This window comes from Myxocyprinus asiaticus, chromosome 20 (assembly GCF_019703515.2).
Source record: "Myxocyprinus asiaticus isolate MX2 ecotype Aquarium Trade chromosome 20, UBuf_Myxa_2, whole genome shotgun sequence".
NCBI classification, from domain to species: Eukaryota; Metazoa; Chordata; class Actinopteri; order Cypriniformes; family Catostomidae; genus Myxocyprinus; species Myxocyprinus asiaticus.
The window spans coordinates 6,455,734-6,483,459 of NC_059363.1; the positions used below are offsets into that span (position 1 = coordinate 6,455,734).

The window sequence follows — 27,726 nt, forward strand, 5'->3', positions numbered from 1 at the left end:
TGCATGGTCGAGTTGCCAGAAAGAAGCCTTAACTGCGCCAATGCCACAAAAAAAATATACCATACAATATGCCCGACAACACCTTGACATGCCTCACAGCTTCTGGCACACGGTAATTTGGAGTGACGAGACCAAAATAGAACTTTATGGTCACAACCATAAGCGCCATGTTTGGAGAGGGGTCAACAAGTATTGTGCTCCTTGAAACAACCACACCATCTTTTTCTCCTGAGGTTACCTGTGGGTTTTTCTTTGTATCCCGAACAATTCTTCTGGCAGTTGTGGCTGAAATCTTTCTTGGTCTACCTGAACTTGGCTTGGTATCAAGAGATCCCTGAATTTTCCACTTCTTAATAAGTGATTGAACAGTACTGACTGGCATTTTCAAGGCTTTGGATATCTTTTATATCCTTTTCCATCTTTATAAAGTTCCATTACCTTGTTACCCAGGTCTTTTGACAGTTCTTTTCTGCTCCCCATGGCTCAGTATCTAGCCTTCTCAGTGCATCCACGTGAGAGCTAACAAACTCATTGACTATTTATACACAGACACTAATTGCAATTTTAAAAGCCACAGGTGTGGGAAATGAACCTTTAATTGCCATTTAAACCTGTGTGTGTCACCTTGTGTGTCTGTAACAAGGCCAAACATTCAAGGGCATGTAAACTTTTGATCAGGGCCATTTGGGTGATTTCTGTTATCATTATGACTTAAAAAGGAGCCAAACAACAATGTGATAATAAATGGCTTCATATGATTACTATCCTTAAATAAAAGACTTGTTTTTTTGCATGATCAGTCATATTTTCAAAATCAATGCCAAAATTTCACAATTTCTGCCAGGGTATGCAAACTTTTGAAAACAAATGTGTATGTATGTATGTATGTGTGTGTGTGTATTCTATATATACTTTTTCTTTTCGATATTTATCTATTTTTTAAAAGTCTTGTTGCTGTTTTTGTATTGTGTACACTGGAAGCTCCTGTCACCAAGACAAATTCCTTGTATGTGTAAGCATACTTGGCAATAAAGCTCATTCTGATTCAACACTAATGTAGCACATTTTTAAATACCATAAAATGCATGTAAACTTGGGTTACACGATGTCAGAATATTATGCCTTCGGGTTTGCATTGATAAACAGTTGCTTTGTGGTTCCTTACATTAGTGACTGGCACAACTAAGCTAACCCTTATTTAAAGGTTCAAGTCCTTGCAGTGTATTGCTGAAAGACTGTTTATCTACACCCAAATATTGAGTATTTTCATTGGCTGGTGGCCATCCTAATAATATACAACATTAATTAATAATAAACAAGACATGCATAAACATCGTTTAATGATGCATACCGATTTTCTGAGAAACAAGGTGGATCCGGTACGCAACCTTGCTGCCCAGCTAATTAATGTAATTATGATAATTTGGGAGTATGAATCAGAGCTTCGTTCAATTTTATAAATCGTATTTATTTTGAAGTTTGAAACCCACAAAAAGGAAAACGTAGGACAACATTAGTCCATTACAAAGCATAAAAAAGTTTATTTTATCTGTCTGAAGTAGAGCCGAGAGTTGCCAGGACGTGTGAAACATGGTACACAGGGAGTGAGGAAGATGTTTACATGTTGTCTTCATCAGAATCATCCTCCTCTTCCAGGGATTCCTGTAGGAACAGAAACGTCAGAATAAGGCAACACTGAAGAGCGGTTCTGTTATAACACATACCGGAAGAAAAGTTACTCACTTTAGCATATTTCTCAGCCTCCTCTTTAATGTCTTTAGGGACAAGCTCATGCCTTCCTTTTGTGACTAATCAAGAGGGGAATAAAAGAAATATATATAAAAACCATACAGATTTCTATATTCCATGTCTTTAAAAAGCCAACACCCTAAATACATCCTTTGAAATCCATAAAATATAAAAGGAAAACAGGAATATTAAAGGAACAGTTCATCCATCTCTCATCCTCATTATTTACTCACCCTTATGTCGTCTCAAACTCACATGACTTTCTTTCACAGAACACAAATTAAGATATTTAGAAGAGTATTTCAGTTCTGTAGGTCCATACAATGCAAGTGAATGGTGACCAAATATTTAAGCTCCAAAAAGTAAATAAAGGCAGGATAAAACTAATCTATAGTTAAATCTATGTCTTCTGAAGCAATCCAATCAGTTTTGGGTGAGAACAGATCAAAATGTAACTCCTTTCACTATAAATCTTGACATCTGCAGTCTCCTTGGAGATCATGACTTCAAGCTTGATTACACTTCCTCTAGCCCCATCTAGCCTTGTGCGCATGCATCAAGCACTAGGAAGTGTAATCGAGCTTGAAATTATGACTGCAGATGTAAAGATGTATAGTGAAAAAGGAGTTACATTTTGATCTGTTCTTACACATTATCGATTGGATCGCTTCAGATGACGTGGAGTACATTTACATGGGCAGTTATAATTGAGCTTCCGCATGTTTTTACATTGTCAAGCTACAGTCTTCATCTCTCCATCCAAGCATAAGTTTTTTCTGTCCAAGTATACATGACCGAATAACTGATGAAAAGACGTCAGCGGGGCCTGGGTAGCTCAGTGAGTAAAGACGCTGACTACCACACCTAGAGTCACGAGTTCGAATCCAGGGAGTGCTGTGTGACTCCAGCCAGGTCTCTTAAACAACCAAATTAGCCCAGTTGCTAGGGAGGGTAGAGTCACATGGGGTAACCTCCTCGTGGTTGCTATAATGTGGTTCGCTCTTAGGGGGGGCGCGTGGTGAGTTGTGTGTGGATGTCGCAGAGAATAGCGTGAAGCCTCCACATGCGCTATGTCTCCACGGTAACGTGCTCAAGCCACGTGATAAAATGCACGGATTGACGGTCTCAGATGTGGAGGCAACTGAGATTTGTCCTCCGCTACCCGGATTGAGGCGAGTTACTATGCCACCAAGAGGACTTAGAGCACACTGGGAATTGGGTATTCCAAATTGGGGAGAAAAAAAAAAATGTCAGCTGAGGATGTGACTTAAACGTTTTCCAGTTGACGTCACAGTAGCACATCGATCAAGTTGGCTTACTAGCTTCTCAACAGCTAAATGCACACAACAGGTACAAGGAAAACTTCAGAGCCACGTGCATTTCTTACATTCATTACGCATTGATTTTGGTGCAAATCAGGTGTACATTATCCGTTGTGCTTATGGTGATGTCCAAAGGCAGAAGATGATGCAATATGCTCCTGTATTGTTCCAACTAAACAAGCTTATATCTATATATAAATCAAAGTCTAGGTTTAAATCTCCACTTTCAACCAGCCCTCCTATGCGTGATCATGAGAAGTCTTTTTATTTTTTCACGATTTAAATTCAACGTGCATATCGCCACCTACTGGGCTGTTGTGCAAAGATAATAAATTTTTTTCTTTTCCTTGCCTTTATCCCTCCCTTTTTTCTTTCTATTAGTGGCAAAATACACGAAGAATACAAGTTGCAAAAAAAACAGAACTTAGTCCTCTAGTGAACATGCATAGAATGGCTGGTCGAAAGTGGAAATTTATAATAAGAAAATACCTAAATAATTATCTGTTTTTCACCGACACCTATCATATCGCTTCTGATGATACAGATTTAACCACTGGAGTCATATAGACCCTTTATGTGCTTTTTGGAGTTTCAAAGTTTTGGTCACCGTTCATGTGCATTGTATGGACCTACAGAGCTGAAATATTCTTCTTAAAATCTTTGTTTGTGTTCAGCCGAAGAAAGTCATACACATCTGGGATGGCATGAGGGTGAATAAATTATGAGAGAATTTTCATTTGTGGGTGAACTATCCCTTTAAGTGTTACATGTTGAATGATATGATGCCAGCGATTAAAATGTGCCAACATTAGGCTACATGAATATTCTATTTTGCATATAAAATAAAAACATACCGTAAAATACAGGGAAATAAAATGTACTAAGATAAAATTAATATACTTTTAACAAGAACACAATTATTTGGGGCTTTTGCAGGAGAGATGTTGAAAACTAGATTTAGATTAAAGTTTGTTATTCACCGTCTAAATTTCATACTTCATCAGGATTACATATACAATTTATGCAAGTGCAATGTTATTTATTTCTCATTCAAGACAGCATACATCTGTAATATCGTAACACTTTGTAAAACCTTAAATAGCAGCAGTTAGAAGCAGTCCAGATTCAAAGCTAGTTTTTAATTAATTGATTGGCAGCTCTAGTTGAAAAGGTTAAAACATAAATAAAATCAACTTGGCGGTTATCGGTATCCGCCATGATTTGTGAATATCGTATATCGCCCCAGAAATTCCACATCGGTGAACCTCTAATCAATAATCTATTCCAAGATTTAGAAGGGAAAAATAATTATGTTGACATTGGACTGTAAAAGACTGTCATTACCTTCTCCAACCCAGCTGAGTTCCAGCTTGAAGGCTTTGTCTTTCACCTCATCATGAACGATATAGATACTGAGAAGAGAAGAAAAATAATACAATGATCAAATTGTAGAGATGTCAAATGTTTCATTAGGTATGGATTGCTGTGAGTGTTCCATTAGTACACTACTACAAACTCAACAAAAATGTGCTGACGTATGACATTAAGAAAAACCAAGCTGAGCTTGCCAATGCACAACACTCAATACTAGAAGTTTGACTGGTTGTGTTTAGCCATGTGGCTCCAGCAAATTTTCCATGGCACTTTGCTGCCCTCTTGTGTTGGTTGTCTTCGCTATTCTGAGATCTAAACGCACTCACATTTTTGCCACCTCCTTCACCAGCTCTCTGCAAGTCATCTCTTTCATCTGTAAGAAACAAGTCATATATTAAGTTAATATTATGCTACAAATGCTGTCGATTGAGCTTAACTTGTATTGAACCCGGAATATTCCTTTAATTCACTGAAGTACATTTATAGTTTTCAAAGATATCCAGACCACTGTTCTGGACTGCAACCTCTAAAGATTTTATATGTGTTTGAAAAAATAGATTAATGTTACCCAATTATCCCTTATGTTGTTCCAAACTTGTAATATGTTTAGCATGGAACACAAAAGGAGATGTTAGGTAGAATGCCCCCATTCACTTTCATTGCATCTTTTTTCCAAATAATAAAAGTGAATGGTGACTGTGGCTGTCATTCTGTCGAAAATCTCTTTTTGTGTTCCATGGAAGAAAGAAAGTCATACAGGTTTGGAACAACATGAGGCTAAGGGTACGTTTACACGACAACAATGTACTAAAAACGGAAACGTTTTCCTTTGCGTTTTTGAAAATTTGCACGTAAAGACGACAACATTGTCAAAACGATCCCCATTCACACGGATCCGCGAAAACAACTAAAAACGCTGTATTATGCATGCCAGGCAAGTAGTTGCCGATGTCACTTTGTGAAGAAACACTACGTGCCTGCGCACATAAGCATTTTTCCACAGAGCGGTGAATACAAACAATGAAGATGGCGAGAGCATCGAGCAATTTTGTCTGGACGGACGATGAGGTTGCTTTATTACTACAATTACTTTGCTGGAGAAGCGTCAATAAACTCAAAATCTTGAGTAGCACAAACACAGTCCTATAGTCCGCCATTGTAGTTTTAAATGTCTTGTGCGTTGTTTTGAAGTACTTGTGCGCATGCCTATAGACTGAACACGTAATACGCGTGCGCATGACATCATCGTTTTCACAAATTCGCATTTTTGTATGTTTACACGGAGACAATAACGGCATCGTTTTCAAAAACTTGCACTTTGAAACCTGTTTTCAAAAGTTAGCATTTTCAGGCCACAAAATGCCGTTGTCGTGTAAACAAACAGCCAAAACACATAAAAAGCTTTCAGTTTTTAGTTGAAAACGTTGTCGTGTAAACGGCCCCTTAGTAAATGATATCAGAATTTTAATTTTAGGGTGATCTGTCCCTTTAATTGTAGACCAATTTGCAATTGTAAAAGACTGAAAATATGCATTAATTGCACGCCTCTGTCTTAGAAGGAATACAATAATTTAACTCAGTTATGGATATTTGTTGTTGAAAGTCACTAGGTGTACAACACATACCTGTAGTTTCTCGATTTCTGTCTTAGCAGCTTGCTTGGCTTTCCCAATAGCACAGCCCCAGTAACCCTTATAAACAGACATCAAATATTAATGTATGTTCAAGCTATAAGCTTTCTATTTGCCAGTAAAGACAATGGAGGAGGCCGTTAATAAGCACAGAATAGGAGACCATCCAATTATCATATTATTTCATTGTTGCCTTATCCAATATGATGTATGATTTGTACAACTTTTTGTCAGGTTGCACTGATATAGGAACATTTCTTACATATGAAATCCCAGAGGGGTCGACCATGTAGAGCTGAGGACCGTCATCTTCATCGTAAGACCCAAGAATGAAACTGCAAGAGGCAAGTAAATAAATAAACCACTGCTGTTTGACTGACAAGGATATGTTCTGCATATCTCTCAAGTTCTCATACTGAGAATTAAAGTCAAGTCAAGCTTAGTTATAACACCAAGAAATGTAACTACAGAATACCAACCTGCATCCAAAAGGCCTCACAGCGCTGTATAATGTGTATGCATGGACATACATAGCCACTCTGTCTGCAAGGTGCTGTTTGGATCATAAGAGAGATGTCATTTCAGGCTTGATAAACAGAAAATGAGTTCTGTTTTACCATTTATATACACTCACCGAGCACTTTATTAGGAATACTATGGTCCTAATAAAGTGCCCGACATGGTCTTCTGCTGTTGTTGTTGCCCATCCGCCTCAAGGTTTGACATGTTGTGCATTCTGAGATGCTATTCTGCTCACTACAATTGTACAGAGTGGTTATCTGAGTTACCGTAGCCTTTCTGTCAGCTCGAACTAGTCTGGCCATTCTCAGTCTACCTCTCTCATCAACAAGGCGTTTCTGTCCGCAGAACTGCCGCTCACTGGATGTTTTTTGTTTTTGGCACCATTCGGAGTAAATTCTAGAGACTGTTGTGCATAAAAGAAGTTCCTGACCCGTATCTGCATGATTTTATGCATTGCACAGCTGCCACACGATTGTCTGATTAGATAATCGCATGACTAAGTAGGTGTACAGGTGTTCCTCATAGTGCTCGGTATATTAGACAGTTTGATCTAACGGACTGATAGGTTATATACACCGATCAGCCACAACATTAAAACCACCTGTCTAATATTGTGTAGATCCCCCCCATGCCGCCAAAACTGCACCAACCCGCATCTCAGAATAGCATTCTGCTGAAATGCTATTCTTCTCACCACAACTGCACAGAGCGGTTATCTGAGTTACCGTAGACTTTGTCAGTTCGAACCAGTCTGGCCATTCTCTGTTGACCTCCCTCATCAACAAGGAGTTTTCATCCACAGAACTGCCACTCACTGGATGTTTTTTTGTTTTTGGCACTATTCGGAGTAAATTCTAGAGACTGTTGTGTGTGAAAATCCCAGGAGATCAGCAGTTACAGAAATACTCAAACCAGCCCATCTGGCGCCAACAATCATCCATGTGATTATCTAATCAGCCAATCGTGTGGCAGCAGTGCAGTGCATAAAATCATTCAGATAAGGGTCAGGAGCTTCAGTTAATGTTCACATCAACCATCAGAATGAGGAAAAAATGTGTTCTCAGTGATTTGGGCCGTGGCATGATTGTTGGTGCCAGATGGCTGGTATGAGTATTTCTGTAACTGCTGATCTCCTGGGATTTTCACGCACAACAGTCTCTAGAATTTACTCAGAATGTTGCCAGAAACAAAAAACATCCTGTGAGCAGCAGTTCTGTGGACGGAAATGCCTTGTTGATGAGAGAGGTCAACAGAGAATGGCCAGACTGGTTTGAACTGACAATGTCTACGGTAACTCAGATAACTGTCCTGTACAATTGTGGTGAGAAAAATGTAATCTCAGAATGCTATTCTGAGATGCGGGTTGGCGCTGTTTTGACAGCATGAGGGGGACCTACACAATATAAGTTAGGTGGTTTTAATGTTGTGGCTGATCGGTGTATCTTTCCAAGTCATAGTGTGTAAACTTCTTTACAGCTGGACTTCTTTACAAAACTAAACATGTCTGACCATAACGAACATGACCAATGTTTATTTCATATTTAATAGTACCTGCTGCTAGGTAACAAAAGGGATACTTAAAAGCAATTTTTAAGTATAATTAGTATTAAGGCAGTTGTTATTTACATATAACTTCATGCATGTAAAAAAAAAAAAAAAAAAAATGGGATTACCCATTTCTATAGCAGGGTGCTTATTCTTCAATCTTTATTACACTAATAAGTAACATATATTCTGGCTACTAGTACTATTATGACTTTATTTGGACACAGCTAGGGTAGAACAGGGGCTCTCTTTCTCTCTCACCTTTAGAGGGATGTCATGGCCATAATTTGAGCGAAAGTTTGATGCTTCTTCTCTGGCCACATCTGAGAGCGACCGAGCATCTGCTAGAAGACCAGCCACGGCCTAGAAGATAGACAGAGGGGTATTATTTATGCATATTGCATACAGACTTGATAAATGTAATAAAATATATATTTTTTTATTTTTGCACTAGTAGTTTTTTTTTTTTTTCATTTAGTTTTACAGCCTACATATGATTCAAGAGTTCCTGAAAAAGAACAATTTTGATGGGTGATAAAGATTCTGTTGTTTTGATCATTTTACCCGATTTAAATGTTCCAAACGTTCACAAGGAACATAAAAACAAACTTAGGCACTACCTAATAACAATACAATATGTTTACAACCAGAAGCACAATCCAAATCTATTTGGATTAGTAATCTAGGATTACTAATTAGAACCATTTTTAACAATATTCTCACCATTCCAACATGTCGATCAATATTGAAGATGCGCTTATTGGATCCCTCTTCAAACAATTTAGACAGCACCAACTTCTCCACACCAAACACGACTCCATCTTTGCAGCGGATTCCAATTGCTGTACTTTATGAACAGCAGCAAAACATGTTTAAAGCACTGGTAAAATGTTTAAGTTAATTTCTGCTATTAATATTTGACTGTTTAACACAGTCCGTTTTTTATTTTATTTTTTTCACTCTCTGAAACTTCACTAATGTTTTTCCCCAAATTCGGTGGCTAAAATTCGCATATATACATTTCCTGAAGGTGCATGCTCGACTCGACTGCACGTCCTAGCACAGAAAGTGATCGTGTTCAACATAATAATCACGGGAGCAGATTTACCATACAGAGAATGGAGAGTTCACCCGCAAGCGGCGAGCCAGGTGTGGGAGACATACGGGCAAGCTGCAGTATCTCTTCGCATGGCCATCTGAACCAGTGTCAAAAGTGAAACTGCGCGAGAGAGACCCAGAGTGTGCGCGCGATAGAGAATGAATGGCAGCCCGAGAAAATAATCATTTTGAGATATTAAACTTCAGCATTCAATATGTTTTATGTCTGTAGTGTCTAATAATGCATTGGTAATGTACACTTAAGTGTCTCTTGCCAGCCAAGCTTTATTTGAATTGAATCTGCCAATTTGATCCTTTTATTAAAAAAAGTCCACTGTAAAACGCCAGAAGATTTTGCCCAACTTTTAATTACAGTATGTCCACTGATTTTTATGCCATGTATACATGTATCAAGGACTTATACCTGTAAAAATGTGTCTAATTAACTGAACTGGACATTATAACATATTTAAATAACTAAAATAAATGAGGACTATCCAATTTCTTAAAAAAAAAAAAGTATAAAGTTAATATATTTGATTATATTTTTATTTTTGTTTTAATGTATCGTACCATGATTAATCGTGATGAATCACAGAAACCTGTGAGATGAATTAGGTTTAGTAAAAAAATGTATCAATTTACAGGCCTAATGTATATATGTAATATGTGTATGTATGTGTATATATATATATATATATATATATACACACACACACTACAGTGCAAAAGTTTTAGGCACTTGTGAAAAATGTTGCATAGTGAGGATGTCCAGAATTAATGACATAAATAGTTTTCATTTATCAATTAACATCATATAAAGTCCAGTAAACATAAAAAAGCTAAATCAATATTCGGTGTGACCACCTTTGCCTTTAAAACAGCCCCAATTCTCCTGGGTACACCTGGACACAGTTTTTCTTGGTTGTTGGCAGATAGGATGTTTCAAGCTTCTTGGAGAATTCGCCACAGTTCTTCTATCTATTTAGGCTGTCTCAATTGCTTCTGTCTCTTTATGTAATCTCAGACTGACACGATGTTCAGTGGGGGGCTTTGTGGGGGCCATGACATCTGCTGCAGGGATCCCTGTTCTTCTATTCTAATCTTTTCTATTTGCAAAAGTAATGTTTGGGAATGTATTTTTCCTATTGCCACACTAAAGCTGAAGATATAAATAACCATCTTAAGACAAATGCTTTTGTGAAACATCTTAAGTGCCTAAAACTTTTGCACAGTACTGTATATATATTATTATTATTTTGTTTTTTACTTACCTGCTGTTTTCTACTGCCTTCATGGCATATTCAACCTGAAATACCCTTCCATCAGGCGAGAAGGTGGAGGCGGATAAATCATACTGGATGGGTAGAAGACAAAAGTGATGTCAAAAAAACATTTCTTTGCCTTATTCAATATAAATAAATACATGGTGGCTAGGTTTTGCTTTTAAGGGCATTTACCCAGTAACACAATGCAAATAATAACACATTACCAGAGGTGATAATATAACACTAATACAGAATTAAAAACCTTTTGCTATTGTCCAGCATCTGCTTTCATACAATAATTATTCTGAATGTAGTTGAAGAATGTTAAATAATTAAGGTGAGAATGTAAGAAGAATTTATAACAGACGACAGAATTATTCTGTTCTAATTGACTAATTAAATAACATATTAAAACTTAGCCACAATTGTACAAATCACTTCCCCATCTTTCAAACAGTGCTACAATAAAAAGCAGTGATGTGGGACCACTGGCACATATTTATCTATACTGATGATGAAATATCATCACATTTACTTTCACTTTAGCTCAACGCAGTGACTTTTCATTTGAACTGCTATCATGCATTGTTAGCCAGCAGTGACTCAGCAGAGGCATAATAATGCTGAAAACAAACAGTTAAACCATATAAATAAAAGAAACGTAACCTTATTAACAACATGCAATCTTTATCAACTTTAAATATGTTGGTGTAGAATAAAACACGAATACAGATCCTACACACTAACATTAGCCGATTAGCTTCAGAATGACACAGAGATGAATATATTCCTCATTTAAATCGCTCATTTAGGATCAAGGCTCATTTATTGGCTATAATATATGCTGTATTAATAAACTGACTAACCCCGGTCCCGATGGAGCTCATGTTAATTGATGATGATGAACTATTAATGTGTGTAAGTTTCCAGCATTAACAGCCGCAGACTTCGCAGCGCATCGGCTCTCCCTCTCTGCCACCTGCGATCAACGAGCTCTCTGATTGGACACCGGATCGACCAATCAGATTCACTCTGTCCTAACTTCCGCTGATGGTATCACCAGTCAAAATAAAAGTCTCTTTTGAGGAAATAATAAAGTAAAGAAAATGAAGGAATATGAGGTGTGTTTTGGGAGGGTTTTTTGTTTGTTTTTGTTTTTAAATTGCTGAGCATGTGAATAATGAAATTAGAAAATTAACATGAGACAATATATACAGTATTATTTTAATAATAATAATTTATACTAAATTTATTAATAATATTTATAATTAACTAATATGCCAAACAGCATATATAAAAGTTGAAAATAATGCAGATGTTTTAAGAGGTAAGTTAATTAATATTTTATGAAAATGTTTCACAAACACACATCTTTCATGTGTTTCTTCATATATCTGACTTATAAAAATAAATAAATAAACCTTTTTTTTACTTGATTTGCGTGGGTCATATTTTAGGTCGTAAAATCTGGAATTCCACTCCAGGAAAATCACATACCTGATATAAACATGTTGTATTGTTGTAAAACAATATAAACATATAATATTCATTTAAACTGTATTCAAATCATTGTGAAGCTGCCAGTTGTCTCCAAAAGTTTTAAATAAATTACTCTGATATTTATAGTTTTCTTCCAAATATCATAATGTAATTTTCAAAGATTAAAATAATAATTAAAAAAAATGTAAGATATGAAGATATCTTACAAAATATAGGCCTAGCAATAAAATAAATGCTAATCATTCATAAATTACAAGCTTATCAATTAGACTGATAAATGCACCTCAACAACTTATTTTAAATGCTCTGAGTGAGCATGATTACAATGAGATTCATATTCCATAAAATAAACAGAAATATGCAGAAATATGAGTACAATAAAAGGAATGTAATATTTTATTACATACATGACCAAAAAAGTCAATCAGAAACTAGATTTATTTGTCCTTCAAAACAGGTGTTGTTGACAGACTACGCATGGCCCAAGAAAAAAAGAAAGCCAGGCAGTTCATCAAAACTGTCAATTCCAGCTAATACAGCACAATAAGAATAACCATTCAAATGCTACAGCATGAGTAAATCCTTATTTTTCATTCATTTAAACTCACATTTGTATTATTAATGTATGATTACACTAATTAATCACATTCACTATTGTTCACACTAAAGATTTTTCAAATCCTTCACTGGACCAGTATTTGGTTTTGTATGTTACAGGCTCAGATCTCATCCAGGATAAACATTCTCATCACACCAGCAAAACTCTTTACAACTCAAGTGTTGTGGATCATAGGCTATCCAGGCTACTGAAATCCCTGAGACATATTTCATGTATCAGCTGGTGAGTGTTTAAGTGCACTCATTCTGATCTGGCAGGGTGGGACATCTTTATCTCCTTTTGAAAATAGAGTTACAATAGACAAGCGCTCTAATGTACCCCTTATATAAAGAAATGCAGGTATACATTATAATTCAGTCATGATAGACATCGTTAAAGCTGTATATATTATCATAGGCACAGGAGGTAGGTAACAACTTGCACTCAGGGTGTGGAAGATGCAACTATGCAGAGCGGAAGCCAGGGCCCAGATTTGCTTGGATATTTCTGTATCTGTATATTTCTATACCAAGTTCTTCAAATCCTCCTCCTACAAATATGTAAATGCAAGTAGTTTTTGAAACATTGAAAATTGTACATGTTCGCAAGGAAATAAGTGGCTTTGGTTTCATATTACATCCATTTTAAGAATAGTTCATGTTGTGTCACCTTCCATAAAAGAGAACAAATATTTCTAACAAATATCGGTCTACTCTAATGTTCCTGTCCTTAAAACATTTCCCTTTACCAACTCGGAGTTAAAATCAAGCCATGTTCCTGACTTAACAGTAAAAGAGGCATGTTGTAGCATTCAGCCATTGTGTTAAAATGCGATAAACGTTTGGAATGGAATACTAGTTTACTACATAATGTAGACTGCCAACTATTTTATAAAATAGTAAGCGAACCAATAGGCATTACTCTATCATAAACATTTCAAATTGTAGAAAGCTACATTGTTTTCACTTTCCTCATCATCACGTTGCATGTTTAATTCAGTTAAACTTTGAGTTGTATCCTATCATCTAGAAAATAAAAACAGTTCTTTTTCTTTTTAATCCAATTTTGTGTTGAAAAGTCTTAACTCTTTGCAGTCAGATCAAACAAGGTCACAGGCCATCCGGGAGTGCACAGTACATTTACTGTGTTCTGCAGCAATAGTAAGAGTTGTATGGTAGCATACTATTCCAAACAGTCAAAGACATGATAAATAAAAGTCATGATAATGTGTGAGGAAATAAGAGCGGAAGACAGACTTGTTTCCATGTTTGGGATTTGTTATTGTTCTGTCCCTTGTTAAAGCGGAATATGAAGAAGTTAGAAATTGAAAATAGGAGAAAATGGGACATGGCTGCTTTAAGACAAATAAAATCACATGATTTGAGTAGGCGGAGCATTAAATGAGGCAGAAATAATATCTAATCAATGAGGATAAAGCAGTGTGAAATAGAATATGTTGTGATGTTGTACCAAAATAGGCTGAAGTCAGGCTAAACTCTCGTGCCTTTTCACTTGTGATACACACAGGGCTTTCAGTCAAAAAATAAATAAATAAAAAATATTATTTATATATATATATATATATATATATATATATATATATATATATATATATATACAGTATATATTAGCCTAATTTTAAGATTTACACATTTCAATTTCATAACAAATTCCTTCAAGCTGAATTGTGTAATTTTTAACAAAATTTAACAAAAATTTGAAATTTTTATTATTTTGTTGTTGTTGTTGTTGTTAGGAAATATTAAAACTACTTTTTTGAGCATATTGTGCATTACATTAATTGATTTCAGCCATAATATAATGATGGGTGCTCACAAATTACTGGCCTCTGATTGGATAATGTGTGTGAAGTGAATAAATTTGAAAACATTTTAAGACACAAAAGTGATGTTTAAGACGTTATATAAACAGAAAACTATGACCTACAGGTAGGATAACTGGGTATCCTATTTCTAGGACCATTACAATTATTTTCACTGTGACATTTTACATCAATTATTGATAGCTGATAATCATAATTATTGACAATTACAATATTTTTATGACAATTAGGCATATTTTCCCCCCAAAATCACTTTACCGTAAATGCATTATTTTGTAATTTCCATTATAGTCAATGGTGATTCTCATCTCATTACTGCAATACTTCAGTACAACAAATACTACCACAATGTATAAATACTTTATAAATTAATATATTGTTATTTTTTAATAAATTACAGTAAAGAAAATTAGATTTCACATTACGTTATTGAGAACTGGAGGGCAAATTTGCTTAATTGTCATTACAAAATAATGTCACAATGCAAACAATTTTCTTTCTGCAAAATAGAATTTCTTATTTTTTGCTTTTTGTTTTGATATTGCGGTCTTGATCTTGTCTGGTTTCGTAAGATTCACCCAACTGTATATCATCTGGACCCAATGTTTATATTGCACATGATGTGTCTCTATGTCTTAGCCACAAAAAATAAAACAATTCAATAAAATAAAAAAAAAATTACAAAATAAAATCAATGCATGTGGGACGAAGAATATCTAATCAATGTCTGCATTGTTCGAACACGCTCTCGCATTTAAATCTGCAGTACGAGCCCAGCGGCGGAAATGTTGTCCCCTCCTCCGGCAGTCTGGTACACCTCAGTGCACACCAGCACAGGAGCCACGCAAATCTCATAGTCTTCCTCATCCCAACAGGATACGGGTCGAGATTCCTTAAGTGGAATCCTCTGGCTGCCTTCTCGCCTGCTCACTGAGAAAGATTCGTCCATGATCAACCGCGCTTTACTGAGGTCAATGTCTGGCGAGCCACAAACATGGCGGTTGGCTGTTAGAGAGGCTTTGGCTGTCGCCGACATGGTGTTCTTCCACTGGGAGCCGCGCTTGACTATGATGGCCTGGAAAGCCAGCGTGTGGACGTGGAGGCGGGTGAGCTGTCGACCCGTCCCGGCCTCCTGGTGGTGCTGGTTAACCAGGCGGTAGAGTTCTCGCATCTGGTCCAGCACAGTAGCTACACGAGGGTTGGGGTCGGACAGCACGGTCAAGTTGCTGCCGCGGAAAAGGCTCAGGAGATTGGGCAACTCTTGCTCGTTCATGCCCAAAGAGTCGGCATGTGGAAGAACAAACTCGAGTAGATCAGACATCAGACCTTCGTCAACAAAGCTAGCCATCTCGAAATGGACGGCGGTCTGCAGGGACGCGGAGGACAGCATCTGTGCCAGCTTTCCCAACAAAGACCCACGTTCTCCTAGAGGAAAAAAGTCAGTTATTCCAGAATTTCCAATTTATGGTACGAATTTTTTCGATGTTAAAATACTTTCTCCTATCCAAGTTTAATATGCAGAGACAACTATATGTAAGCTAAAAGTGTAAACACTGTGGCACTATCAAATAATTTCTCTGTCTGTGTGAAAATCCCGATCAGTCAGGATTGTTTTTGATCAAACAGGTAGTCCCGCCCCAATCTCACGCCATTGGTTGAGTTAGAAGTTGACATGTTGAGCCGCTCGAACAATAAGAGGAATGTTTTAATAGTGTTTAAGTGTTGCCATTCTTACTCCAAAACAAAGTAAATTCCAATTTAGCTTGTATTTTCAAAGTTAAACTAAATAAGATCTCATTTGTCCACTCGTTTGAGATCTTACCAGTCTAAATGTGGAACAGTTATTAGTAATCTTATTTACCTGTGGGGCAGACTGACAATAGAGGTGCAAAGTAAACAAAATCACTGACTATTAAGAGACTTTACGGTCTGTCTGCTTTCTCAGGGAGGCAAAGAAAACATGTTAATCTCACCATGTGACAGTACAGTACAGAATATGTGTAATGGTAGCCAGCTGGTACGTGCTGTGCAGTGTGTGTAAACCTCATTCCCTAGCCTCAAGAGGCACACTAGCGAGTGACACTAGGGGCCGTAGTCTTTAGCCTCCTTGTTAGCATGCCCGCCTCCCATGCTGGAGATGCCGGTTCGAATCCCGCTTGGAGCAGGTCAAGCAGGACCGGTTACATATACTACACAGGAGATTTGTAATTTTTTGTATTATTATTATTATTTTGAAAGTCATGAAAATTCTCACAACAGTGTTCTTTCCATCACCTCTCAAATTAAGGATTGTGTTTAATAGAATTCTGTGGTGGAAATTACTATTAAGGAAATTACATTTTATGGTTTTAAATAAAATCGCTTATTTTATTTTATTTCAAAACTAACATTTTATGAATCCGAAATACATTTTAAGAGTACATGCTCCTCAATGACACTTTTGTCGAATTGGTAAACTAGTACACTAACATTTGATCAAAATTTATTGGAAGCACAATTGTTTGTACTGTTGTAATTTAATTTAAAATGTATAATTACATTTTTTTATTAATTAATAAATTTTTTAATTGAATGAAATTATTTTCACACAATAAATATTGCAATTGTTTGGGTTTATTAAACTCTTTATTTCGATTTTTCGTAGTTTTGAACATGCAATAATTACATTTTTATCATGGATTTTCATAGTTTAATATTAAAAGTCTGGGTCTGGGAACAGTCAAATCTATACATTAAATGAAATGATGAAGGCCTGGTAAAAAGTTTCTAAGAGTTTTATTGCGTCTCACATATAACACAAAAAAATGACATCTGTTAGTTTCAATAAAAATCAACCCCTGGGACATGAAATTTCCAGAAGATGAAGAAGCACCTATATGTGAAAAAATATGGATCCTATTTTAAAGATATTAAAATTACTTGAATGCACATTGACTAATGATTTGCTGAGCATTATTTGATGTAACTAGATTTTTTACATTCAAGTGGCGCTTGCCTGTGCAAAATTTACCACCACATGCTAGGATGTTCTGTTTGGTTGCCAGGACGATTCTCGATGGTTGCTATGATGTACTGGGTGGTTTCTATAAGTATGAGCACTAATTAAAGTGATGCTTGCCTTAGCAAACACCACTAATCATTTTATTTATGAAAGTTATTATAGAGAATTTGCAGTACTTTCAATCTTTTAGATCTTTAAATCTATCACTAATAAAACTGGCCTGCTGTGGCTTCATTCACTCACCTTGTCTGAAAGGGAAGCTGTCCATCATCTGTAACCCTCCAACTACTAAAAGATCTGGCATATATCCCTTCAGCTTCTCTTGAAATTGCTCTATGGAGTCCAGGTACGGATTGTGATCATCGCTGTGGACAATATACCTACAGAAAAAGCAAACTATTTCAAAACAATGAAAGCATATTCTTTGTAAGATCTAACATCATAAGGTCTGTAGATATTACACACTACACTGAGCACGGAGCACAATAAATCAACCCAATGTAAGCCCACCTGTTGGCCCTTCGGGAGGAGTACGGCCCCCACGTGGCACCTGTAGGGTACTCCATTATCAGATGGATGTCTGGCTCTTCCACAATGTTTCCTGCCACTGAGGAGAGAAGAATGTTAATGTTAATTTCCACATATTTAAATACATTTTTTACATTATAAGATTTAAGTTAACATTAGTTAATGCATTTTGAACTAAAGTAAACTAACAACTATTTTTAGAGCTGGGTAGTAACAGATTACATGTAATATGGATTACATAAATTACAAAAATTGAGTACTTCTAATTGGATTACATTACATTTTATAATGTGCGTAATCAGATTATAGTTACTTTTGTGGATTACACGATTACATTCTTGATTACATTACCAGAAAAACAAACCATCGTAGATTAAGGCCACACCTTCTCATGAATAATTATGAGGAGGTACAAATCATACATCTCTACATCATATCTAGAGACATTCTCTCATTACTGATTTCAATTCTGGATAATAAAAATATAGTGAATAATAACAATTATCTTAATTGTATTAAAAATACAAGCATGTTCTTATTGTCTTCTATCTTGGGTAACAGTGTTAGTTTTTTTTTTTTTATGAACCTTTTAGCACCTTTGTTTTACTCAGCAAATGACAAATAGCAAGTTTATTTGATTTTATGTTTACTAATATTTATTGAGCGTTTAGTGTTCATTGGTAATTAACACATTTAAAATTATTGATTCAGATTTTCATCAAAATATGCAGAGTATTGCATTTTTTAGAACTGTGCTGAAAGTATGAATGTCAAAGGCTGTTACGGCACCCATGATGCGCTGAGACAGAATGTCGATGAAATCTGTGCTGAAACTTCCCCCTAAAAGCACATCACACCCTTCCAGTGCCATCCTGCTGGCCATGACAGGTGCATTTCCTCCTATAGACCACCTGTTTCCTGGCAATTCTCGAGAAGCTTCTACCAGTTCACTGAAGAGAGTGTCATTCATCACAAACCTCCTACGAAAACAGAGAAGGGGAGATAAAGAAACTGTCAGCATATAACAAGTAAGGGTAGGGGTAGTTTGACAGTTAAGAATTTGGATGTTAAAATAAGGCTGCTGTTTCAGTTTTCTAAAGGAATGACTCCGAAACAATATTTACTGTAATCACAAGTGGTCGACCAATACGGGTTTTTAAACAGCCAATACAGAAGGTAGAGATCAAGAGAGTAAGATGCCAGATGGCAGACACAGAAAATTGCTGAAACTACACACATTTTACACTATATACCAGGGATTGGCAACCAATGGCACTTGTAATGAAGGGTAATTACTGGCACGCCAGCAACGTCGAGAGAGGAGTAGACTATTTTTTTATATATAAATAGGTCTGCATTCCAATCTACATCTTGATGTAATCCTTCCTCATGATCACACAGCGTGTTTTCATGAGCTGAATGGGAGGCTAAACTAAAAGTTAAAATGTGACGAGACTGCAGTATTCCCAACAGACTCAGGCAGCGCGTGCAAACCATTCGCGCATCACGAGCCGGCAGCGCTTCACTTTTGGTTAATCGTGCGAGTAAAGGCGCCCGCTTTGCTTCAGTCGGTCTGCGCGGATGACAGCCTACATTCCATGTTTCATTTGTTTGTTTTTTTGCTTTCAGAACAACATGTGATGTAATAAGGAAAACACCACTATTAATCCTTGAGATTTCCAACCCAGCATGCAGGTACACCCTCCTTAAACCAAGGTCACACTCAAAATTACATTAAACGATTAAAAGAGAAAACATAAACCCACATCGTGTGATTCAGAAATCTGAGTCAATTCAAAATATAAATTAAACCTGGAAATAAAGTTTTAGGATTTTGGAAGTGCGATTCACAGAAAAGGGCTAAATAGTTGATCAGCTTGTGATGCGCAAATGGCTTGCACTCACAGCGCGAGTCTCGTCACACTTTATTAGTGTTTAGTCTCCCACTCAGCTAAAGAAAACACGCTGCGTGATCATCAGGAAGGATTACGTCAAGATGTAGACTAGAATGCAGGTGCGAAAAACTTCATATAAATGCTTCGGCACAGCCATTGACCAGGAAAATAAAAAATGGCACTCCATGTCAAAAAGGTTGCCGACCCCTGATATATACTATATGCACAAGGGTGTAGCAGCCATGGGGGACGTGGGAGACACGTCCCCCGCACTCTTTAAAAAGGTGATTTTTGTCCCTTGCACTTTTTCAAGCTAAATCCATACTGAGTCGTAATGGTGGATTTGTATACAGTATTCTGTGCGTTTTGTTACTTTGGGCTGATTGAGCAACCATCCAGCCAATCACAGGTGAGTTTCATGAGCCGAAACAACTCTTACATAATAAGCCGTCACTCAGACAGTCTAATAAACGCGGCTCCATTCATTTCTATGAAGTTGCTTTCAACAATGCTCATTTATCGGCATTGATGTTGATCTAAATTAATAATCTAGAGATGAGGAACACACAAATGAGTTATTTGTTGGCATGTCATTCTTGATTGGAATCATTACGTGAAATGCACTGCAGAAAAAAAACAAAGGACAATCCTTCTTTTAAGCACACATTGTAAGTGGAGTTTATGTCAGCGCATGAGTCTTCATTAAATTATGCTTTTTACATTATGTTTGTGAGGTTATAGTTTGATCGGTTGTTTTTGCCAATTTAAGCAGATTACTAGATCTGTGTTAAATATGTAAATCTATTTTTAATAACAGCTCCTGTTTTTTACCTCTATGTTGGTGTGCAGTCGACAAACTGTAGGAAAAAAGATAGATCTGCTGTGTTCTTAGAACACATGCATTTTACTGAAGTGAATAGATATGCAGACACTTTTTTTTTTATACATGAAAACATACGGACGTTATTGAAACTCATAATTATTATAAGACTATTATTGTTGTCTTTTGATAAAAGTCATGCTCAGCAGCTCACAAACTGTAGGGAAATGACAGATTTGCTTTGTTATTATAATGCACAAAACCTCAACTAAAGTCTCTTTGTAGGTCTGTAGACATACATATTTTAAAAGATTAAAAATGTATTATGATCGTTGATTCAGTAACTAACTCACTGCACACAAGACACTCATTTGTCACCACCTTCTGGCATCACCAGAAATGGTCACTGAATCATTAAATGGATCTGAACAAATTTTGGTGAATGTAGTCAAAACACTCGAGCCACTTGGATACATTTAAATCCCACAATGCACTAGCACAGAGTAAAAAATCTAATTGTGCACATGCACAGTTGTCATTATTGTAATTGATTAAATAATTTATTCAGTCTTTTATTGTCATGTGTGAAACAGAAGCAAGTGCTCCACAAGATGCTCTTTATTTTTGCAGCTAATTTTGCAAAACTTGAATCTTTAAAATACTACAGATATTAAAAGTAAATAATACATATATATATATATTAATATAACACTTATATATTAATACTGCACTGTAAGTGTTGGGTCTGTGCAAGCCACCTACTGACAGCTGTGTCTCCTCTCTGAGTGAAGATAAAATGTTTGTGCGGCAAATGAGACACAAAAACCCACCGTTAATGGCATTTCTATATTCTCTTAAGATTCCCTTAGCTGGACAGTAAAATGTGATTAGAATTTGAAGTGCTTAATACAATATGAATCTGATCAATTGCAATATATGGTAAACACTTATATGAGGTATATATTCATATGTGGATTTCACTGATATAAAAAAGTCACATATGTATATGAAAGCAACATATATTTTAAAATATCACAAAATTGTCATTTTCACATACAGTATGTAACATACTTTTTTCCCTATATACTTGTGGAATTTGAATATCTACATAAATGCTTAAATATATCACAATTTATATGTTTGTATATGGCCATATAGAAGATTTCTTTATCAGATAATGTAATAGCCACAACAGGCCTAATAACTGATTCCTCATTTGTGTTTTTAATTTACAGATTTATTGTAGGTCTGTTTTAACTTTAGAAAAGTTCTCTTACATTGTCTGTGGCAGAAAATCTTAAAACAAAAATAATTAAGGGTCTTTCAACAGCCATATCACAGGTTTAACCTATGGTATTGTATGGTATTTTGTGTGTATTTATTATTTTTTGCTTGCTTAATGTATATTCAGTTATCGTGCACTAAAATATTTACATGTAATTGCATTTACACAATCATTGACACAAATTACACCGGTATACAATGAGGATTTGTGAGTGTTCACTGCAAAACAATACAAAAAAGCCGCAAATTACATCGCAATATTTGAGAAAATCTACAGCAAATTCAGTCATTTCGGGCCGCAATAATCAGGAAAAAGTACCGTGAAATCCTGGTGGGACTGATTGGCCAAGCAGGCCAATTAACAATATATCAATTAATATATCAAGTCAATAGTAATCGTGATCCTGTTATGCAGGTGATTCTCATGAAACCTGTCAATAAAATGTCTTAATTTACTCCACAATCAAAAGAAGCAAATAAGAAATAATATTATGCATATAGAACATTTTGTATATTTTTAGGGCCATTAAGATATTTTACATTGTGACATTATTTTCATCATAGTCATACACATTTTACCCCTCATTTCACATTACCGCAACATAAAAAAAAAAAAAGATGGTCATTATGATAATCTCATTACCGCAATGTGAATTTTTTTTATATTATTTAAACTGTAACGTATTTATACATCATAGTTGTACTCACATGGTACTGCCTTTCATTTTCTTATTAAATGACTGTATAACAGCATATTTTTTATTGTAATGCAATAAAAAAAAAAAAAAAGAGAGGGAGAGAGAGAGAGAGAGAGAGAGACTGTTACGGTAATGAACATCATAATTGAAAACAATAGGATTAGTAAAAGTAAATGTCCGGATGCATTATGGTAATGAAAATTGTGGGGTGGGGGGAATGTGCTTAAGTGTCCTGAAAATAATGTCACAAGGCAAAAAAAATCGTCCTAAATGTAGGCTTCGCTCACTTTATGAAAAATATCATTTCAGATTTTCTTTTGTGAGAATCACCCATGCACCCTTGAGCATGACAATTGTTAGAGAGTTTTTGTTCTTTTAATAAGTGCACACATCGGGCCTGGGCAGCTCAGTGGTAAAAGACGCTGGCTACCACCCCTGGAGTTCGCTAGCTCGCTAGTTTGAATCCCAGGGTGTGCTGAGTGACTCCAGCCAGGTCTCCTAAGCAACCAAATTGGCCCGGTTGCTAGGGAGGGTAGAGTCACATGGGGTAACCTCCTCACGGTCGCTATAATGTGGTTCGTTCTTGTTGGGGCGCGTGGTGAGTTGAGTGTGGTTGCTGCGGTGGATGGCGTGAAGCCTCCACATGCGCTATGTCTCCGTGGCAACAAGCCATGTGATAAGATGCACGGGTTGACGGTCTCAGACGCTGAGGCAACTGGGATTCGTCCTCTGCCACCCGGACTGAGGTGAATCACTACGCGACCACGAGGACTTAAAAGCACATTGGGAATTGGGCATTCCAAATCGGGAGAAAAAGGGAAAAAAAAAAAAAAAAAAAAAAAATATATATATATCTAAGTGCACACATCATAACTTATACATATTATACTTGCAAAAGAACAAAATAATTATAAAAAAGGTGATCAGAAAATGTAGAAACGAAAAAGCAAAAAATAAATAAATAAAAATATTTCTCTGCGTCCCTCTTTCCTATTCTATTAGATTTATTTATTTCAAATGCATTTTTTATTTGCATGGACACATATTTTTGTAGTTAATTTAGTTATTTGGCCATCCAAAAATAAGTTAACGATAAAAGTGTAAAGAAATGCAAACGAATCGCTAAATGCTACTTTACAGAATTTCCACAGTATTTAAATGTAAATTAGTCAATTGCAAATCTAAAACTCTGTTAATACCTGAAACTCTGTTAATATTTGTAACTGTAAAAAATGGCTACCTTATGACGGCTATAACATAACATGAACATTTCAAAAGCTTTCAAAATACCATATGGGCTTAAACGTCTCTTTAGCTGACAAGAAGAAAAAAAAAAAAAAGAACTCCACTATAAATATGGAGGAAAAAAAAAAAACTTTGGCAGCAATAGTTAGAAATGACACTCCATTCACTATGCAGTGTCTCAGCATAACTGCAATATTATCTTGAGAGGCCTGTCGCTCAGTTCAGAAGTGTGAATTTTAATTGCTGTCTTTGGAATGTAGTTGGCCGCTGCCATGCTGCCTGTGCACATGTCAAACATATCACAAGAACTGTATGAGACTGATCTATTTCAACTTAAATTAATTTATCAATATTTAAATTATTACAAGTATTTTGACACTTAAAACATGTAAGAATGTCACGGCATTAGATAGAAAAATTTAAAACCATTGAAACAGATTTCATTTATTCACTCAGAAAACTGAAGAGAAAATATCTAGCATTATTTGTTTGCAAATGCCACTTGGTTTTAATGGCTTTTTGTTATCTGTGCAATGACAGTCATACATTTTTAACTTTGGTTTAAGTGTCTAATACATATTGTGGCCATTGAATTTATATACTTTATAACAAATTATATAAATGCATATTTAATTCGCTTTATCAATCCAACTAACTCTCAGCTTGAAAAAAGGAAGCTTCCAATCAGTTAAACTATATAAACTTGTTAAACAAATCATATCAAAATAATCACAACAACAGATTTATTATGTTATACTGTGCAATTACTATAGTCCCGAGGGCTTTTTTAGCATGCTTGAACAGCTCAAACTTACTCTGAAGCAGCTCCAGGGGAGAAAAAATATGCGAAACTCTGGGCCAGCTGCTCTGCATTCTCTATGTAGTCGTGGTGGAGGGGCTGGTCTGTTGGCTTCACACCGATTTTATTTAGCAGAGCCACTCCATCCACTATGATATCCACACAACCACCAAAACCTGATAAGAAGACAATGAGATTACATGTACGGTTCAATAATCTAATCTAATTTTGCATTTATTTAATCTTTGAACCAGGCCATCCAGCAAAACAGATAAAACTCATAGGTTAGACCAGTGGTTCTTTACTGGAAATATGCAAAATTATAAACAAGACATAGGCTCAATAGGAAAAATTGTCCATTTGGTAAATTTATATTTAATTTCTGTTTTTTTATTTTGTATTATATTCATCAGAACTCACGTGCAACCCAAACCCACTAGTAGAACCACTGGGTTAAAAAATATCTTCCAGTAACTGACTATTTAAACTGAATAAACTGGATTACACTTAGATGGCCATCAAAAGTTGGCTAAAACAAACATGCCTATGGATTCAAGCTGTTTTTTCTAAGAACACAATGCACTTACAGGTAACGATCACAGGTTAGAGAAAACAATGAATGCCAGCCAAATCACAGGCATGATATCAGATTAATCAAGTAGGTCAATAATCACCAAGGACTGAATAAACAGGCGAGCAATCCGCGTATAGATTTAACTGATTCAATATCAGCTCTATCAAAAATGTAATCAAATGTCCAGAAGATTGCCTGTGTTAAAAGCAATACATACAAAAACACAAAAGATTGGACTGTGTCTGTTACAAGTTAATGATTTAACAGTAGTGCTGATAAACCTTATGTCTAAATCTGGTGGTCCAAGTTATTTTTCCTGGCAAGCACTGAGTATGTTACTGTAGAGACATAGAGGCATAGTTCACCCAAAAATTTTAATTCTCTCATCATTTACACACCCTTATGCCATCCCAGATGTGTGTGACTTTCTTTCTTCTGCAGAACACAAATAAAGATTTTTAGAAGAATATCTCAGCTCTATAGGTCCATACAATGCAAGTGAATGGTGACCAGACCTTTGTAGTTCAAAAATCACATTAGGGAAACTTTAAAGTAATCCAGAAAACTCCAGTGGTTAAATCCATATCTTCAGAAGAGATATAGTAGGTTTTGGTGAGAAACAGAACAATATTTAAGTCCTTTTTTCCCTAAATCTCCACTTTCACATTCACTTTCAGATGTGAAAGTGAAACTAAACAGGCACCACATGTGACTTTCAGATGTAAAAGTGAAAGTGGAGATTTAGAGTAAAAAAAAGGACTTAAATTATTATCTGTTTCTTATCCACACCTATCATATCACTTCTGAAGATATGGATTTAACCACTGGAGTTTTATAGATTACTTTAAAGTTTCCTTTATGTGACTTTTTGAGCTACAAAGGTCTGATCACCATTCACTTGCATTGTATGGACCTACAGAGCTGAGATATTCCTCTAAAAATCTTCATTTGTGTTGAGCAGAAGAAAGTAAGTCATAGACATCTGGGACGGCATGAGGGTATGGCATGGGAGAATTTTTATTTTTGGGTGAACTATCCCTTTAACCAACAATAAGCAAAGAAGAGATGCAAATCAAACATGCAAAACATAAAAAAGAGCCCAGAAGATCAGTAAAATAAGCCATTTAAACGAATGTTAAATTTCCTGAAAATAGACAAACTATTGTCAGAAAAACGACCAAACTTAAGCATAACAATTGAGTTTTTATATTTTAAAATTACTTTAAATAAAATTATGTGCTATTATATTCAGTTGCTTAAAATAATGTATTTTTAAATAAAAAGTTAGAAAGTAGGCTAAAAAAATAAACTGCTATAATTACTATAAAGGAGAAATATTATTTAACTACTAACATTTAGACAGAAGAAGAATATTTTTTTAAATAAAAACAACGTTTTTGCTATTCTCAATTGGGAGAAATGCAAAATCTAGTTCATGCATGCATGTGCATTGAATATCATCTGTGTTTTACGTTGCATGCATTTAAAACATTTCAAGGTCTGTACCGACAGCCACTCGCGGTCTGGACACGCTTTTCATGCCTCCTTTCCTCTCGGCTCGCAGTAGTGAAGACAGAACCGTGTCCAGTCTCTCGTCCAGAACCGAACTGTCCGGGGATCGGAACCAATACGCCACCAGCACCACTACAAGAGACATAACCGAGCCATATTTCACCCCAGAGCGCAGCTCAGTGGCCATTTCAGATGTATGAACACACTCCTTTCCTCTCTCTCCTTCTTCCTAAGCCAGTATGTGATGATGAATCAGGGGGCGGATGTTTTTCCTCAAAGAAACAAAAAGAAGGGTTAGAATGACCATTGGCATGAATCGGGTTTTTTAAATAGGCGGAGCTTAGTGCCGGGAAGTTGCCTCGGATTGGTCAGAAGCGATGGCTCCAAATAATAATTCTCGTAATTTGAAATTTTACCGCGAATTTTCATCTCACTGTTTATTTTTCAGATTTTTCAGATTTTTAGTATTATTATTCCGTTGTAAATTAATGTATTGACCACTGCTGAAGTAGCGCGTTGACACTTTATCACGTGGTTTTTGATACTATTTTCCGCGCAGGCCAGGATGAACCAATCACCAGAGGTTTGCAATTACCTGATGATGATTTTTAAAATCATTTTTTATAGATTGCTTGAGTAGATATACATTCGAATGTCAGGTACTAATCATTGCCATCTGTATATTTAAGCAATTATACTTTATAATGTGCACGTGTGCCCAGTGGTACATAAATATTCTGAGATAATGAGCCGGTTTGGAAAGCGGAAGTAAACGTTTGAAGGGTAAACTTCGACAGCGGTGAATGAGAGTGAATGGGAGATCACTGCAAATATTATTTTCGCTAACCCATTTGCCCCAAGACCAAAAGACAAATTCCACTATTACGTTTGAATGACTTTCCAGAAGAGGAAAAAAATAG

General features: G+C 36.0%; 3 protein-coding genes across 3 annotated transcripts in view; 1 reads left to right on the forward strand and 2 right to left on the reverse strand.

Moving 5' to 3' along the window:
• Positions 1-1,447: 1,447 nt before the first annotated feature.
• Positions 1,448-11,531, reverse strand: LOC127411469 (proteasome subunit alpha type-3). Its single transcript, XM_051647056.1, has 11 exons — positions 11,376-11,531; positions 10,516-10,598; positions 8,867-8,990; positions 8,405-8,506; positions 6,556-6,629; positions 6,339-6,411; positions 6,071-6,136; positions 4,772-4,818; positions 4,416-4,483; positions 1,744-1,808; positions 1,448-1,662 (listed from the first exon to the last, which is right to left on the reverse strand). Exons 1-11 carry the CDS (start codon positions 11,394-11,396, stop codon positions 1,618-1,620), a joined length of 768 nt encoding a protein of 255 aa, XP_051503016.1. The 5' UTR covers positions 11,397-11,531; the 3' UTR covers positions 1,448-1,617.
• A 701-nt stretch (positions 11,532-12,232) lies between these two features.
• Positions 12,233-27,726, forward strand: part of efcab2 (EF-hand calcium binding domain 2) — a 37,032-nt gene continuing 21,538 nt past the window's right edge. Inside the window, exon 1 of the mRNA XM_051647058.1 lies at positions 12,233-12,850. The gene's annotated coding sequence lies outside the window, so the exon portion shown is untranslated. The remainder of the gene's footprint in view (positions 12,851-27,726) is intronic.
• LOC127411466 (ADP-dependent glucokinase-like) lies at positions 12,383-27,062 on the reverse strand. The gene is made up of 6 exons (XM_051647051.1): positions 26,801-27,062; positions 24,737-24,896; positions 18,769-18,959; positions 17,962-18,058; positions 17,695-17,831; positions 12,383-15,875 (listed from the first exon to the last, which is right to left on the reverse strand). Exons 1-6 carry the CDS (start codon positions 26,991-26,993, stop codon positions 15,205-15,207), a joined length of 1,449 nt encoding a protein of 482 aa, XP_051503011.1. The 5' UTR covers positions 26,994-27,062; the 3' UTR covers positions 12,383-15,204.

Coding starts and splice junctions, on each gene's coding strand:
- LOC127411469 (XM_051647056.1), bottom strand. CDS start 11,396: ATGAGCTCCATCGGGACCGGG. Junction 6,137..6,338: donor ACCCCTCTGGGATTTCATAT/GTAAGAAATGTT, acceptor TCTGTTTATAAG/GGTTACTGGGGCTGTGCTAT. Junction 4,484..4,771: donor GTGAAGGAGGTGGCAAAAAT/GTGAGTGCGTTT, acceptor TTCTCTTCTCAG/TATCTATATCGTTCATGATG.
- LOC127411466 (XM_051647051.1), bottom strand. CDS start 26,993: ATGGCCACTGAGCTGCGCTCTGGGGTGAAATATGGCTCGGTTATGTCT. Junction 18,960..24,736: donor TCCCCTGGAGCTGCTTCAGA/GTAAGTTTGAGC, acceptor CTGTTTTCGTAG/GAGGTTTGTGATGAATGACA. Junction 15,876..17,694: donor CAGCTTCCCTTTCAGACAAG/GTGAGTGAATGA, acceptor TTTTTCCTCTAG/GAGAACGTGGGTCTTTGTTG.